The following is a 13,874-nucleotide window of genomic DNA, read 5'->3' as shown; positions in this document are numbered from 1 at the left end:
AGGTGATAAAAAGCTGGCAAATACTACTTTTTAGTCGCTTGTTTTTATGTGCGTTATTTTCATTTGTTAGATTTTTTTCCCCTAAGGTCCAGTTAAGGCTCTGTACTGTGTACTATAGAAAACATATTCCTGTTAATCTCTGGATTCAATTTGACGTATCTCTTACAACCTATATCAGTGGTTGACAGAAAAACCTACCACCTCCCTTTTATCTCAGTTATTGGAGATGGAGGTGCTATCAGTTCTGTAATCTTTTCTAGCCTCTACAATTCTTCAATGCAAATGATAGCCATGTATCTTGACTGCTCCATAAGCTCTCATGTAGATGTAGTCCAGGTTGCCATGGTGTTCCTATTTCCCTCTATGCTCTTCCATTTATCCTAGTGGCTTCAGCTGATTTGAAAACCTGATTATCTCCATGAAGGTCAACTAGAATCTAACCTGACCATGACCTCATCTCCTCCCCAGCTGAATACATTGTTGTCTTAGATTTGATGAATATTGGCATGGAGAGATTACTCCAGGGGAGGCTGCCTGTAAATGTTTCTGCTGTGCCACTGAGTGGTTTTGAGTGAAATGCCCTGCCATTGGCTGATGGTTATGTTGTCTTGTTGATATGTGGAGCTGGGTGGTGTGTTGGGTTTGGGATTGCTCTGTGCCTAGGGTTTTAGGGGTGCTAAAGGTTCTAAGGGGTTTTGTCTTTACTCAAGGTCTCTCTGATGTGTTGGTTACTTTGTCGATGGTCAGATTTTTATTGGTTGTTAATCTAGGGCTAATCTATAGTTTATTCCATGGAACATTCATTTGCAACAACCATCAATCTTCATTCCCACCATATCCTGTTATTTGAAATAGACCAATTGATCATTCATTCATGATCTTTTGATTACAAGGGATGTGCCAAGAGAACATAAAATTACAATAAATTAAGTTCACTCAACATTTGGACATCTTTCGCTGTGTTTTCAGACCTACAGGATTTTCATCAAAGATATGGCACTAGTTAAACATTTGTTAATGCTGAATTTCTTATAGCACAATATGGACCTTCATTCCAAAGTGTTTTTAGACACAACCTTCAGACAAAAGTACAAAATAAATCCTTGGTAAACAAATAGCCTATTTAAGCAAGCATAGCTAAATAAACTAGTTATCACTTTGTTCACAGCATTCTCTAATGCAGATGCAGTTAAGTCATTCCTGCCCTCCAAAAATTGCATGGCACACGTGCATTAGGCTATTATTCTCTAAGTTTAAAAAAAGACAAAGCGCAATAAATAAGCTTCCCTGGGCTTGAGCCTTTGAACATCCATACATTTCTTTCTGAGATGAAAATAAAGTAGGTCTTTCTTAACACGTAGTGTGACCATCAAGTGTTGTGTCTTAGGTTGTACTGTAATTCCTCACGTCCTGTTGTGTTGTGGTCACAAAAATCCCACAATGCAATGCAGGCTTTTTTTTCAAGTCCTTCTGAACCAATCTTTCTCCACCAAACCCCTCTCGCCAAGTCACAAACAATAAACGCACAACAACATGAATCTGCATCGGTGGCCCCACTTTTCCTTTCAGGTCAAATAATGTTTACACTGCAGCAGAACAGGGTGTACACTTCAGAGTCTAAAGAACCAGGGTTGCAGCTTGTCTGTTCATCCATGATGTGAGTAGTAGCCCAGACACACAATAGGCAGTGCATCTCAAACAGTCAGCAGGTGGCTGGCCTCAGTCCTCTACACATTCATAGCTGCAGATTTGTGTTCCTTTTCTATAGTTTTTACATTTTTTTATGTGTATTATTGTTGGTTTTGTATTTTTCAATGTTTTTATATACATGTACGTAAACAGAGGATGTACCCAAGTCTGGCATTTTTTTTTAGGTGTCAAAAGCTTTCATTCTTAGGTGCAGTGAAAATACAATCCTCTTTCCTTTCGAAAAACATTAGTTGGTTTTAAGAAAAATTTTGATAAATAATATTTTTACCATAAAATGTAATTTCTTTTTAATCAAACTGTGTTCTCATGTCCCTCTTCCAGTGAACTGTTGTAATATTAGCTGTTAAACATGCTTATAATCAAAAACTTTTGGGGTATATCTAAACCAATTTACCCTTATATCAACCCTCAAAATGAATCTCTTCCCATCAAAACTTCCCCACTCCCCTCTTCCTACTCCCTCAACCAATCCCCCTCCCCCCATTTTGAAATGCCAGACTGGAGTAGGCCCCTGCCCCCTCCCCGGCCCCTCTCCCCAGGACCCTCACCGGTCCAGACCAATGAGCAAGCGGCTCCTCTCCTCCTCCTTCTGGCTTTCGTTCTTCAGGTCGGCAAACACCTGGGTGAAATAGTGCGGGTCCGAGTTGATCTGAAGCATCTTAGCGCTCATCAGGTTGATGATGGACAGGCAGCGGTCCCAGAAGATGTCCCTGGAGCTCTCCACCAGGAAGGGTTTCAGTGGGTAGGAGATCTCGTTGCCCATGTAGGAGTAGGACAGGTAGAGGCAGGTGAGCAGCACGGCCTGCAGCTCATGTTCGCTTGCCACCTCAGAGGAAACCACATCGCGGCACAGCATGTAGACAAACACCACGTTGGCCGGGGTGATGAACCCCTGGTCTTGCCAGCCCTGGAGGAGCAGCGAGCGGTCCACGCTCCGCAGCCACAGGACCGGGTCGGTGGGACACATGTGCTTTAGTCTGTAGCAGCGCCGGCACAGGAACTCACCCAGGCAGCGCAACAGCTCGCTGGTGGAGGCCTGGACGATCACCCTCTTGGGCGTGCCGGGGGCCGCATTGGAGTTGGTTAGGGGGGCTTTCTTGACCGACGAGACAGCGTTGTTGGAGCTCTTGACGAGGGCTGGGGTGCTCTGGTCCTGGGTGAAGGTGGACAGGTTGGCGCAGGACTGAGACTTCTTTAGGTTCTCATTGTTGAGATGGGTCACATTATTCTGATAGGTGGTGTTGGGCTGCACCTTCTTGGAGCCCTTTTTCTTGGCTGACACTGCCACGATGCGCTTCCATGGCAGAACGTTGATGAGCGAGTGACGCTTCAGGTTCTTGTCTTTGGCATTCTTGCTATTCTGAACAGCTGTGTAGTGGCCCACCGTGGCTGGTCCATCCTCGAAGAGGGACGCCTTCCTGTAGCTGGGAGAGAGAGACAGAACGGTTCCCATGGTGACCGAGTAGCAATTTTGTTAGTGGATGACAGACCAGAGAGAATGGCAGGGGAGATCCTGAGGGCCTCAATGCTTCTGAGCTGGGAGACCCTGGCTACAAGCGTGGGTTCCTCTCAGGCATCTAATGCCACGGTAGGTCCTGATAGGAAGGTACGTGCTGGATGGATTAGGAGTTGATCTGAGCAGATTCTCTCTGGGCACTTAGCTCTTCTTCTCAGCTGGGTCAATAGTGCCTGTGGAAAACAAAATGCATGGCTTCAGTAGCTAGTAGCTACATGTTCCCACTTTCATTGTATCATTGACATTAAGGTTGTGTGTACATAATTTTGAGCAATATAAATTGTATTTGATGTCGAGAATCAGATATCTCGGCTGTCATTGCCATATTGATTTTACATTTTTAAAAATCCTAAAATATTTCAATATTTCTTACTAATTGAAGATAAAGATGGATTGTTTGGCGACAAGCATTGATTTCAAATCTGATATGGTTGTGTAAATCGGCTGCTGTCCTTGGTCCTGAAACCAAGCGTCTGCGTTGTCCTAATAAAGGAGCATGTCATAAAAGGATGCTGTGAAGGCTATGTTGAGATATCTTGCTTGTCTCTAATAATTCACAGGAATTACCAAAACATTCAGACATGCTTTCATAAATGTGTACACAGTAAATTCTATATCGACAAGTGCTCGGTCATCCACATTGAAAATACTAATTCGCTGTATTGATTTGACTTGGTAAATTAAAATAGAAAGGTGAATGTAGGGCCTATGCCAGGGAATATTATGACGTCTCTTAGCACTCAGCAAATCAGACAGCAATAACAACAAGCTAGTTGAGGCAACAACACTGCTTGCTTCCTGACTATCCGCATGGTAAACCGATGTAAAAACATCTCTATACCTTTAAAACAAATCTAACAGCCGCCCAATTTACAGCAACGTTTACCGTGGTCTCTACACATTAAATTCCTGTTGAATTGAAATCGAGAGCAGGTTAGCTACTTTCAATCAGATTTCCCCTAAACTATTGATACCGATTATAAAAAGATCACATCTGGCTCATCAATTGTTGATTAAGGCATGCACATCTTTCAGCCCATATCAAATTTCTCTTCTAAGAATAATGCTTTGCTCGAAGCTCACATCCTGATTTACGTGAACATAATTTCATTCGATTGAAGCCTAACGAAGGATGCACCTTCTATTTCAAATGGAAACCTGAAATGTAAACACCTTTATGAGAAGGTCGCCTTTGATAGCCTAAATCATCCACTTTTAAAACGAGGTTTGTAATATACTCCGAATGTAAACGAATTACGGCTATGCACTATGTTGTATAACAACATTTGCATCTTTAGGCTAGACTAATAATGTGTTTACAGCTCATGATGTGCGTTGAGCATTTTTTTTTAGATTCAGCCATAACCAAAACAGCCACAAAAACCTTTCAAGCAGGCTAGACGAGTTGTTAGAAAATCTAAAATATATTTGCTATTTTACGTGTTAATTGAAAGGGCAAGACAGCGGCAAGCTTTGATTCCAAGGCTGTTATGTGTTTGTGTACATAGGCTGCTGTCCATGGTTCTGAATTGAGCGTCCGCTTCCTAATACAAATGCAGAATTCCAACTAACCGCTTTGACATGACTCATGTTTATTATGGTGCATATGGGTAGCCTCGTGTTATGCAAAGTGTTATTCAAAGAAATATAGAATACCTTAAAATCTAGCAGCATAGCCAATTTTTCTCAGTGGCGTGTCGCCTATATTCTTACATTTTGATGTTTACAATAATTCAGCAGGTTATCCTTCGAAATAGGTTACGATATTAGACACATTATAAAATAATATAAAAATATTATACTTACTTGATATTTTTCCTCCAGTCAATGAAAATAATAGCACTGCAGTGATGGCTTCTTTAACAGTAACAGCTAATTCCTTTGAAATGGTGCACATCAAGGTGAAACCTTATTAACCATCTTGGAAAATGCGGTTAAAAAACATAACACCGTACAATCCAAGAAAATAAAAGGCGTTAATCAAGCCAGAATATCCGCACACCTTGACATAGCCAAGAAATCGCCAGTCTCTCTGCTGCGCAGGCGGTAGGTAGGCAACTGTGGAACGGATGCTGATATGAAGATGTGCATTTGGTCCTCACCTCAAGAGATACGGGTTCGAGGGTTTCTTTGCACTCTCACTAGCTTGTGGCTAGTGAAAGGATGGCTGGTGTAAAAAAGGAGAAAGGCAGTGGTCGGGCGCCGCTCTGTGCTCTGTCCGTGGTGCTGTAATTTGCAGCTGTGTGGCTGCAGTCACAAAGGCTGTTTGTAATAGGTGAATTTCCCTATCTATCTTGTAGCCTATATTCACTAGTGTTTAGTGTGTAGTGCGCTGTCCATTTATTTTGCTGATACAGCGCAGCGGAGATAGGCTACATACAGATTTGCAACTCCGCCCCATCACAACAAACATTCAATGAACTCAAAGCACAATGCACTCAATGAACTGAAATCCATTTCTTGAAAAACAATTAATGATTTTCAGCATGTAGACTAGGGTTGTTTCAATCACACAATACAAGTAGGCCTAGCCAATAAATACATGTCCACATGAAAACTATTTGTATTTACTAATAACCTACATGTTCGATCGCATCTAAGCTATTAAAACGAGGGGCATACATAACAACGTAGCTTAGGGATAACCTGATATTACAAAAAATGTATTTAGGCCATTTATTTGAAATTGTGCAGGATGAAATCTCTTCTGATGCACCATCCCGTTTTTAAGTGTCTAGCTGTCATTGTACAGCACTAATAGGGGTGTATTAATTTACCATAACATCCTACCATTTTAATAAACACACGATCCAGCAAATTCCTATAGTCTATCATCCAGCTCAATTTTCACTTATTTCATGAACAGACCACTTTGGATTAAATAGCCCTGTAGGCCTACAGTAAATTATGAATGGTGGTCTTAAGTAAAATGATCATGACATTCTGCTACAATTTATTTGATAACATGAGTCAGCATGACAAATAGGAACATTGTGCTATAATGTATATCAAACTGGTTAATGTAAAATACTGAACTACAATTCCCAGAAAGTATATTTGGCTCCCTCTCGTGATGTGTCTGCGTAGCTCATTTACGTATTTCCTATCGCATTCTTGACTGTTGTAGGCAGGCAGCTTTTGAATAGGTAAGATGGCGGCTGCGGCAGTGGTTGAGTTTCAGAGAGCTCAGTCTCTTATTAGCACGGATCGTAACGCTTCTATTGATATTCTACATTCTATTGGTAAGTGATGTTTGTAGGCGTTCAGACGAGAAAGACTTGTCTTATTTTTGCATTTCTGCTTGATTTAAGTCATCGCAAAGGCAGTTTTATACACTGACAAGAGCCGGTTTGTGTGTCGTGCTGACTCACTGTAGAATCGGGGGTTGCTAGCTAGCTAGGTAGTCCCTGGATGGATGGATGGATGGCTAGCTAGCTAGGCCATGATGAACTGGAAAGAGACGTTAACTAGCTAACTATTTATGCTGTCTTTATGAAACAGTATCGCAATACAATTCAACGTTACTATTTAGCTGTCAGTCAAAATAACTAGTTAGCCAGCCAGCTAGCTAGCTAACCAAGATCCATTCAATTCTCAAGTTCATTGATGTAGCTATGTCATTTTGGTGTTTACAATATAGCTGCCTATATGCTCTAAAATGACAACTAACTTAGCTAGGTAGCTTGCTAACGTTGCCAAATTAACAGTGAGATCAAGTTCACTGTTCATTAACTTAAACTTAGCTATCGTTAGTTAACGTTTAGCTAGCTAGATACCTAGCTTTTGTTGACAGTTCTGTAGCTAGTTTTGTACTAGCATGTGGCTGTCCAAAAAAATTGCCTTAGTCACAGGGCCTCAGTTAGCTGTTGACTTGTTAGCCTCGTTGATCCAGATAAACAGTAACTCGGAAAGACAATAATGAACACAAACAATAGTTTAGAATAGGAGACTGTCAGTGTATGTTAAATAGTCAATGTGAATCAGTGCATTATTTTCCTTGTCCCCACAGTGAGGAGAAATATCCAGGACAGTGATGAAGAATCCGTTCGGGTTAAAGAACAGAGCATCCTGGAGCTGGGGTCACTCCTGGCCAAAACAGGACAGGCTGCAGGTGAGATTCAAAATACCAAACACATAATCCGGTCTATTTGCCTGGCTGTTGAACTTGAGGAACTTGGTGGTGATTCATCCAGTAACTGCACAATGATTCACTGTATGTGCCATTGCCTAACTGTTCTGTAGTACACTGATTCCCAACCTTTTTCGGCGGTTACTGTCCCACCAACTGAATTTTTCCCTGCCCGGACGGTACCTCTGAAGAATCACCTTGTGCATTTTACCAGTAAGCCTATCCTCTTATGATTCTTCTCAAGGTAGGTAGCCTAGTGGTTAGAGCGTTGGGCCAGTAACCGAAAGGTTGGTGGATCGAATCGCCAATGCTGACAAGGTAAAAATCTGTTGTTCTGCCCCTGAACAAGGCAGTTAACCCACTGTTCCTAGGCCGTCATTGTAAATAAGAATTTGTTCTTAACTGTCTTGCCTAGTTAAATTAAATAAAAATAATAAAGTACCCACTGTGGATAGGCCAAGTACGCTGGGGTCCTAGTACCCTTGGTTGGGAACCACTGCTGTAGGACACAAGAACTGCTTATTATGAAGCTAACGTCACTAGTTTGACAGTAGACAACAGAACCTTGGATAGATGGGCTTATTGAGTAGACAAGATATGCTTACTGTTGCTATTCATTTAGCCCTATTTTCTGCTGTGGTGATTCTTCCAGAGTTGGGGGGTCTACTGAAGTTTGTGCGGCCGTTCCTCATCTCCATCAGTAAGGCCAAGGCGGCCCGGCTGGTCCGCTCCCTGCTGGACCTCTTCCTGGACATGGAGGCAGCCACAGGCCAGGAGGTGGATCTGTGTCTGGAATGCATTGAGTGGGCCAAGGTGGAGAAGAGGACCTTCCTCAGGCAGGCTCTGGAGGTAAGCTGGCCTGGGAGTCTTCTTCACCTAGAAGACAAACTATTGTACCTATACTCTGACGTTTTAGTTTGGAGTCTGAAATTCATGTGGTTATTTTCAACACATTTCCCTACCACCCCAGAGTGATATGATTAATATTTGTACACTATACTGTGAGTGTTGCAATGTCACATTTCTCTTCCCCTTTCTCCAGGCCCGTCTGATTTCACTCTATTTTGACACCAAAAGATACCAGGAGGCCTTGGCGCTTGGTGAGTGACCGCTCCATTTGAACGGACTGACAATATTATCCCTGCTAAATGAGCTTAGCTTCTGTCTGAGCAGGGAGGGCTAAGAATTGTGCAATGCTTGGATATGTTTACCCATAGCTATGTAGCAGGACTCAGTATCCCATTCTCCTGGAGCTTTGTGATGGGGGAGTCAAACAATTCGAGTCATGACGATATTGGAACTTTGATATTCCTCAACGCCAGGGTTGTGGACCACATACTGTATACAGAAGCTCCACTGTAAGGCATTTTGGATAAGTGTCTTCTAAATTACCATTAGATTGTTTCTCTGGTGTTCAGGCACCCAGCTGCTCCATGAGCTGAAGAAGATGGATGACAAGGCGCTGCTGGTGGAGGTGCAGCTGCAGGAGAGCAAGACGTACCACGCGCTTAGCAACCTGCCCAAGGCCCGCGCCGCCCTCACCTCCGCCCGCACCACGGCCAATGGAATCTACTGTCCCCCCAAGCTGCAGGCCGCCCTGGACATGATGTCAGGTCAGTCCCAGTGAACGAGCCTCCATCCAAAGCCTCCCTACAGTGTTCCTCAATGGCTTAGAAACCAATGGTAGCTTATGCTGTTGTTTTGGCAGAAACAACAGAATAGCATCCACTCAGAGCTCTTGTATGTGTTTTGTTCAACTGATAAAATAATCTATTGAACTGTAAATCAATCAGTAAGAGGGCTTATGTGCACATTGTCTATCCATTTACCAGACATTTCAGCGAGTCATTAATCAGGTTTCCATCCAGAGTTTTTATGAGTAAAGTACATATTGGATAAAAAATGTCATGGCAGGCCTGGTGGAAACAGAACATTTTTCCGTAAATTTTCCAAATGTCGACAAAACAAAATACGCTAGACAAGGTGGGATCTTTTTGTGTCAGTAAAATTAACATGAGAAATGACTGTGGAAATGCTATAATAACTGTCATATCGAAGTAACCTTGTAGTCGCGCGATATGTTGTTGTGTGGACTTCCCACTAAGACTAAGGAAAACATTACGGCTACAGATGAAATAAGTTATCAACTTCACGGGGTGGTGAAAGTGCAGTGATTAGTTTGATGCTCCTTTTCAATAAATATTCAGGGTCTAATTCTGGTGACATAATGATTGATGCTTAGTGCGGCAGGTAGCCTAGCGGTTAGAGCATTGGGCCAGAAACTGAAAGATTGCTGGTTTGAATACCCGAGCCGACAAGGTGAAAATCGGTCTGTGCCCTTGAGCAAGGCACTTAATTAACCCTAATTTGCTCCAGGGGCGCTGTACTACTATGGCTGACCCTGTAAAACAATACATTTCACTGTATCTATCTGGTGTATCTGACAATAAAACATTTATTTATATTTATTTGGCTGCCATTTGACAAATAAAATCTCACTATTTTGTCCATAATAATCTCATGTAGTAGGCTATTTTCTACTGTATCTGCAAGCTGTTGGCTAGATAGAACGCATGTGCCAAGATCAGAGTGGGCATATTCAATTGTAAAGTATTTTGTCTGTGATGTCTTCTTCTTTATGTTTTGGACCCCAGTAAGACTAGCTGTTACTAGTGGGGATCCTAATAAATAAATATAACAACATTTTTCGAACAAAACCATCAGCAGAGTTAAAAATGCGACGGAAACCAATTTAAATTGTATTTTTTTATTCGGTACATGGAAATTTAACAGCAAAAGTAATTTTTATGTGTACTTCGTCATCACCCACAGCCTTTTCTCTTCAAGTTCATTTGATGGAAACACATCTCTGGTGGGAAAAATATCTCTTTTTATGCAGATTTGAGAATATTTACATGAAAATCTGATGCTAATTGGATGGAAAACTAGCTACTGTCTTCTTCATTTGTAACACCCAATATTAGTTTACTGATCCAAATGAAGAAGAGCAGTGTGTTGAGGTGGGAAAGTGCCATGCTTAGTGTGAACGACTCACCATGCTTCCTCCCCTGCAGGGATCGTCCACGCGGCTTCGGAGAAGGACTGGAAGACTGCCTACTCCTACTTCTTTGAGGCCTTCGAGGGCTACGACTCCATCGACCACCCTAAAGCCATCACCGGTCTCAAATACATGCTGCTCTGCAAGATCATGCTTAGCCTGTAAGTGATACTACCTCCTAGCTGTGTTGCAACGATATGAAGCATACCGGTATGGCTTGGGGCAGCTTTGATGTGTTCCGACTTGGTTGACCCTCTGTTGCTGTTCTCTTTCAGACCAGAAGAGGTGCAGTCCCTGATTAGCGGAAAACTGGCCCTGCGGCATGCGGGCCGACAAGTAAGAACCCACGATTTTTGTGGGGGGCTGTTGGGCGGTCTTTCTCAACTTGCATTGTGTAATATGTTTAAATTGGTTGGTACCTGGCTGACCGTGGTCCCTTCCTCCCTCTGCAGACGGATGCACTGAAATGCGTTGCACAAGCCAGCAAGAACAGATCATTAGCCGACTTTGAAAAGGTAAGACCTTCCTTTAGCCCTCATTGTTGCTGCCATGTTTGTTTCTCTGAGGATCTCTATTGTGCCAGGCCCATTTGTATCCACCCTTCTAACCCTCTTCTCTTTCTCTCCTCCTATTCCCCCCTTTATCTCTAGGCCCTTACGGAATACAAAGCAGAGTTGAGGGACGACCCCATCATCAGAACCCACCTGGCCACGCTGTATGACAACCTGCTGGAAGGGAACCTTATCCGTGTCATCGAACCCTTCTCCAGAGTACAGGTACAGCACGTTCATCCGGGTACCGTTAATATTGCTCGATGTAGGATTTTGTTTTAGATGAGGCTAACCACCCCTAAATCGTAATCCTTTATGGCATTGCTCTTTTCCAGATTGAACACATATCAGGTCTCATCAAACTTTCAAAGGTAATGGTGGTTTCTTCTTTAATATCTTCATATTTGAAGTATTCAGTCCTATGGTACAAGATTGACACATCGGAAGTCTTCTATTCCGTGATACATGTACAGCTCTCAATGTTGTCAGTAATCAGTGGATATGTTTAATTTCCCTTAGGCGGATGTCGAGAGGAAATTGTCACAGATGATCCTGGACAAGAAGTTTCATGGTAAATTGCCGGTGTGGTTGGTACACGCATGGTATAAACGACTGTATCATACCTCTACTTCTTTCGTTCAGTGAAATGTAAATGTAGTCTAAAATGCCTGTATGACTCATTATAGGGATCCTGGACCAAGGCGAGGGTGTCTTGATCATATTTGACGAGCCACCTGTTGACAAGACTTATGGCGCGGCCCTGGAAACTATTCAGAACATGAGCAAAGTTGTGGACTCGCTTTACAACAAAGCGAAGAAGCTAACATAGGTAGGGCTCCTCAAGAGAGACACATGTCACATGTTCTGTCAGATTGCACAACTCACTGCATCCTTTCAAACAGCAAAGGAAGACTTTTTAAACCACTGCTTACTTGGAGATCTTATGTCTTTCTCGTCCTCAGAACAAATGGCGAGACCACAGCAGCACAGTGGCGGATGTGTGTGTGACCAGCGTGTGTAACATTTTAAGAAAGGGACAAGGGAGAGTGACAAAAAAACAAGTCCCACAACAAACTGCAACAAAAACAGGATTCCCGGTTCCCCTTCATGAAAGTTCCCCCTCAATGGACAATTTCATAATCTCTTCTTTTTTTCTTTCAGGATTCTGTTAAAATCTCATCGGCCACAGCAGGCCATCAGGGAATATTATACAACCACAATAAAATATTAAGAAAGATAAATACACATGTTTATCTCCTGTAGAATAAAGATTGGGCTTATAAAGCCCCCAGCTGACTCCGTTACCACCCACGAAGGTGCAATATCGACCACAAGCGAGCGCCACCAATCCCGCTTCTTTTACATGCACGGACAAGGCTTTTGGTCAAGGCGGTCTCTTTTTTTCCCCCCTCTCTGTTCATATCTTCCTAAAGCACATGGTTTTTAGCTAGTTGAAGGTAGGTTAGAAATTATTGGGATATCCCGGCAGTTACATTTGGTCAAAGAGCTCCCTCTAGCTCTTGCTGTTCTCATCATATCCATGCCAACAGTCAGTCCAATTCCCCTTCGTGACATTTCAAATGGTTGTCAACCTCACTTCATTTGGACTGCGTTTGTTTTGTAACTAAAATAAATTGGCTGACACTATTTGTCCCCTTCTTAAGTACATAGAGCAGAATGGATGCCATTTCATAATGCCAGTGGCCCCTTTTCGGCCCTCTGCTTTGCCTCAACGTTTGGCTGCAACATAATTTAGGGGTGCAGAAATGTGAGATTTATTGATTTGCCTCTGAGCGTCTGTCTGATCCCGAGTGAACGATTATCCATTGTTATTGCCTAGCCCTAGTATGGTATGCTAGTAACCAAACAAAAATTGTTTCGTTTCATTTGTCATTTTCAAAAATAAATATTTTGTATTTTTAAGGATTTTGTCTGCCTCTTGGGAAAAATATCACTGACCTTGGTAAGGTTCAATTGGGCCATTTTAGCCCTCTGATGTGCTCTTGTTCTGAGGTAATAGGGGTAGGATGTTGGGTGCCCGTTGTTGGATAACTGACTTCAGTTGATTTAGATTCCAGTGTAGAAATGAAGGTCTAATAGACCAAGGCCTTGGAAGTAAATGTCTGCTGGGACTAGCAGCTTCAACTGGGTGGTGAATAATGAATGACTCCTAGTTGCATACTTGGTGGAAGGAAGGAGACTAAAATTAAAGGGAAGAGAAGTGTATGCAGTAGGAAAAATCCCTGTCTAGTCAACTCTGGGATTACCATGTTGTGAACTGCATTAGAGGGTTATGAATACTGTATAGGAGAACTGATGGCATTCTGTTTTGTCTTTTCTCCTGTTGGGCAAATGTTCCTGTGTTGGAAAATGGCCTTGTCCCAAAGGGCATTAAAACACAATTTCAATGACAGCTTTGGATTGTTTTTGTTTTTTTACACAAGGCAATGTAAACATTTTATGAACCTGTTTGTGAAATGAAACGTAGTCATTGAGTTGAAAAGGGAAGGATTTGGATTCTGACATGGTGTTTATGCACTGGATAAGACCATGATATTCTGTTTTCGCTCAAGTCTTGGTTCAGACGGTTCATTACATAGAGTTCATGACTTCTGTTTCTTGTGCACCAGAGTTCTCCAATAATAAAGTGCCATAAACTGCACTGAAATCAAGCTTTTTCCCCTCTTGTTGTCAGTGAAGCGTTTCAGTGTTTCAGTATGTTGACAAAAAGCACAGCCATTAAACACTTTCACTAGTGGAAGTCCCATTTCAAGGATGTCCACATCTGTTACATAGGGCCTATATGTGTAAGTCCATTCATTTTGAGACAAACGATTTAGACAAAATGCAATTTTAAACTAAGAGCTTGAGGTGAATAGATGTCATGTACATGTAGGTATAGCATTGAGC

General features: G+C 42.3%; 2 protein-coding genes across 2 annotated transcripts; one reads left to right on the top strand and one right to left on the bottom strand.

The window, feature by feature from the left end:
* Window positions 1-303: 303 nt before the first annotated feature.
* cdk5r1b (cyclin-dependent kinase 5, regulatory subunit 1b (p35)) lies at window positions 304-5,568 on the bottom strand. The gene is made up of 2 exons (XM_014159141.2): window positions 5,033-5,568; window positions 304-3,399 (listed from the first exon to the last, which is right to left on the bottom strand). Exon 2 carries the CDS (start codon window positions 3,161-3,163, stop codon window positions 2,255-2,257), a length of 909 nt encoding a protein of 302 aa, XP_014014616.1. The 5' UTR covers window positions 3,164-3,399; window positions 5,033-5,568; the 3' UTR covers window positions 304-2,254.
* Window positions 5,569-6,301: 733 nt separating this feature from the next.
* Window positions 6,302-13,636, top strand: LOC100380795 (26S proteasome non-ATPase regulatory subunit 11B). Its single transcript, XM_014159143.2, has 13 exons — window positions 6,302-6,468; window positions 7,236-7,337; window positions 8,008-8,204; window positions 8,398-8,455; window positions 8,774-8,968; window positions 10,430-10,574; window positions 10,689-10,749; window positions 10,866-10,928; window positions 11,064-11,189; window positions 11,300-11,335; window positions 11,484-11,535; window positions 11,651-11,793; window positions 11,927-13,636. The coding sequence occupies exons 1-12, from the start codon at window positions 6,378-6,380 to the stop codon at window positions 11,791-11,793; spliced, it is 1,269 nt and encodes a 422-aa protein (XP_014014618.1). The 5' UTR covers window positions 6,302-6,377; the 3' UTR covers window positions 11,927-13,636.
* The last annotated feature ends 238 nt before the right edge of the window (window positions 13,637-13,874 follow it).

This window comes from Salmo salar, chromosome ssa19 (genome assembly GCF_905237065.1).
Source record: "Salmo salar chromosome ssa19, Ssal_v3.1, whole genome shotgun sequence".
Taxonomy (NCBI): Eukaryota; Metazoa; Chordata; class Actinopteri; order Salmoniformes; family Salmonidae; genus Salmo; species Salmo salar.
Note: the sequence above shows the minus strand (reverse complement) of the source record. Positions and strands in the feature narration are given on the sequence as shown.

Bases quoted from the DNA above. Each gene is read 5' to 3' on its own strand.
- LOC100380795 (XM_014159143.2), top strand. From the start codon at position 6,378: ATGGCGGCTGCGGCAGTGGTTGAGTTTCAGAGAGCTCAGTCTCTTATT. The intron at 10,575-10,688 runs GTAAGTGATACT...GTTCTCTTTCAG, and splicing joins TGCAAGATCATGCTTAGCCT to ACCAGAAGAGGTGCAGTCCC. The intron at 10,750-10,865 runs GTAAGAACCCAC...CTCCCTCTGCAG, and splicing joins TGCGGCATGCGGGCCGACAA to ACGGATGCACTGAAATGCGT.
- cdk5r1b (XM_014159141.2), bottom strand. From the start codon at position 3,163: ATGGGAACCGTTCTGTCTCTCTCTCCCAGCTACAGGAAGGCGTCCCTC.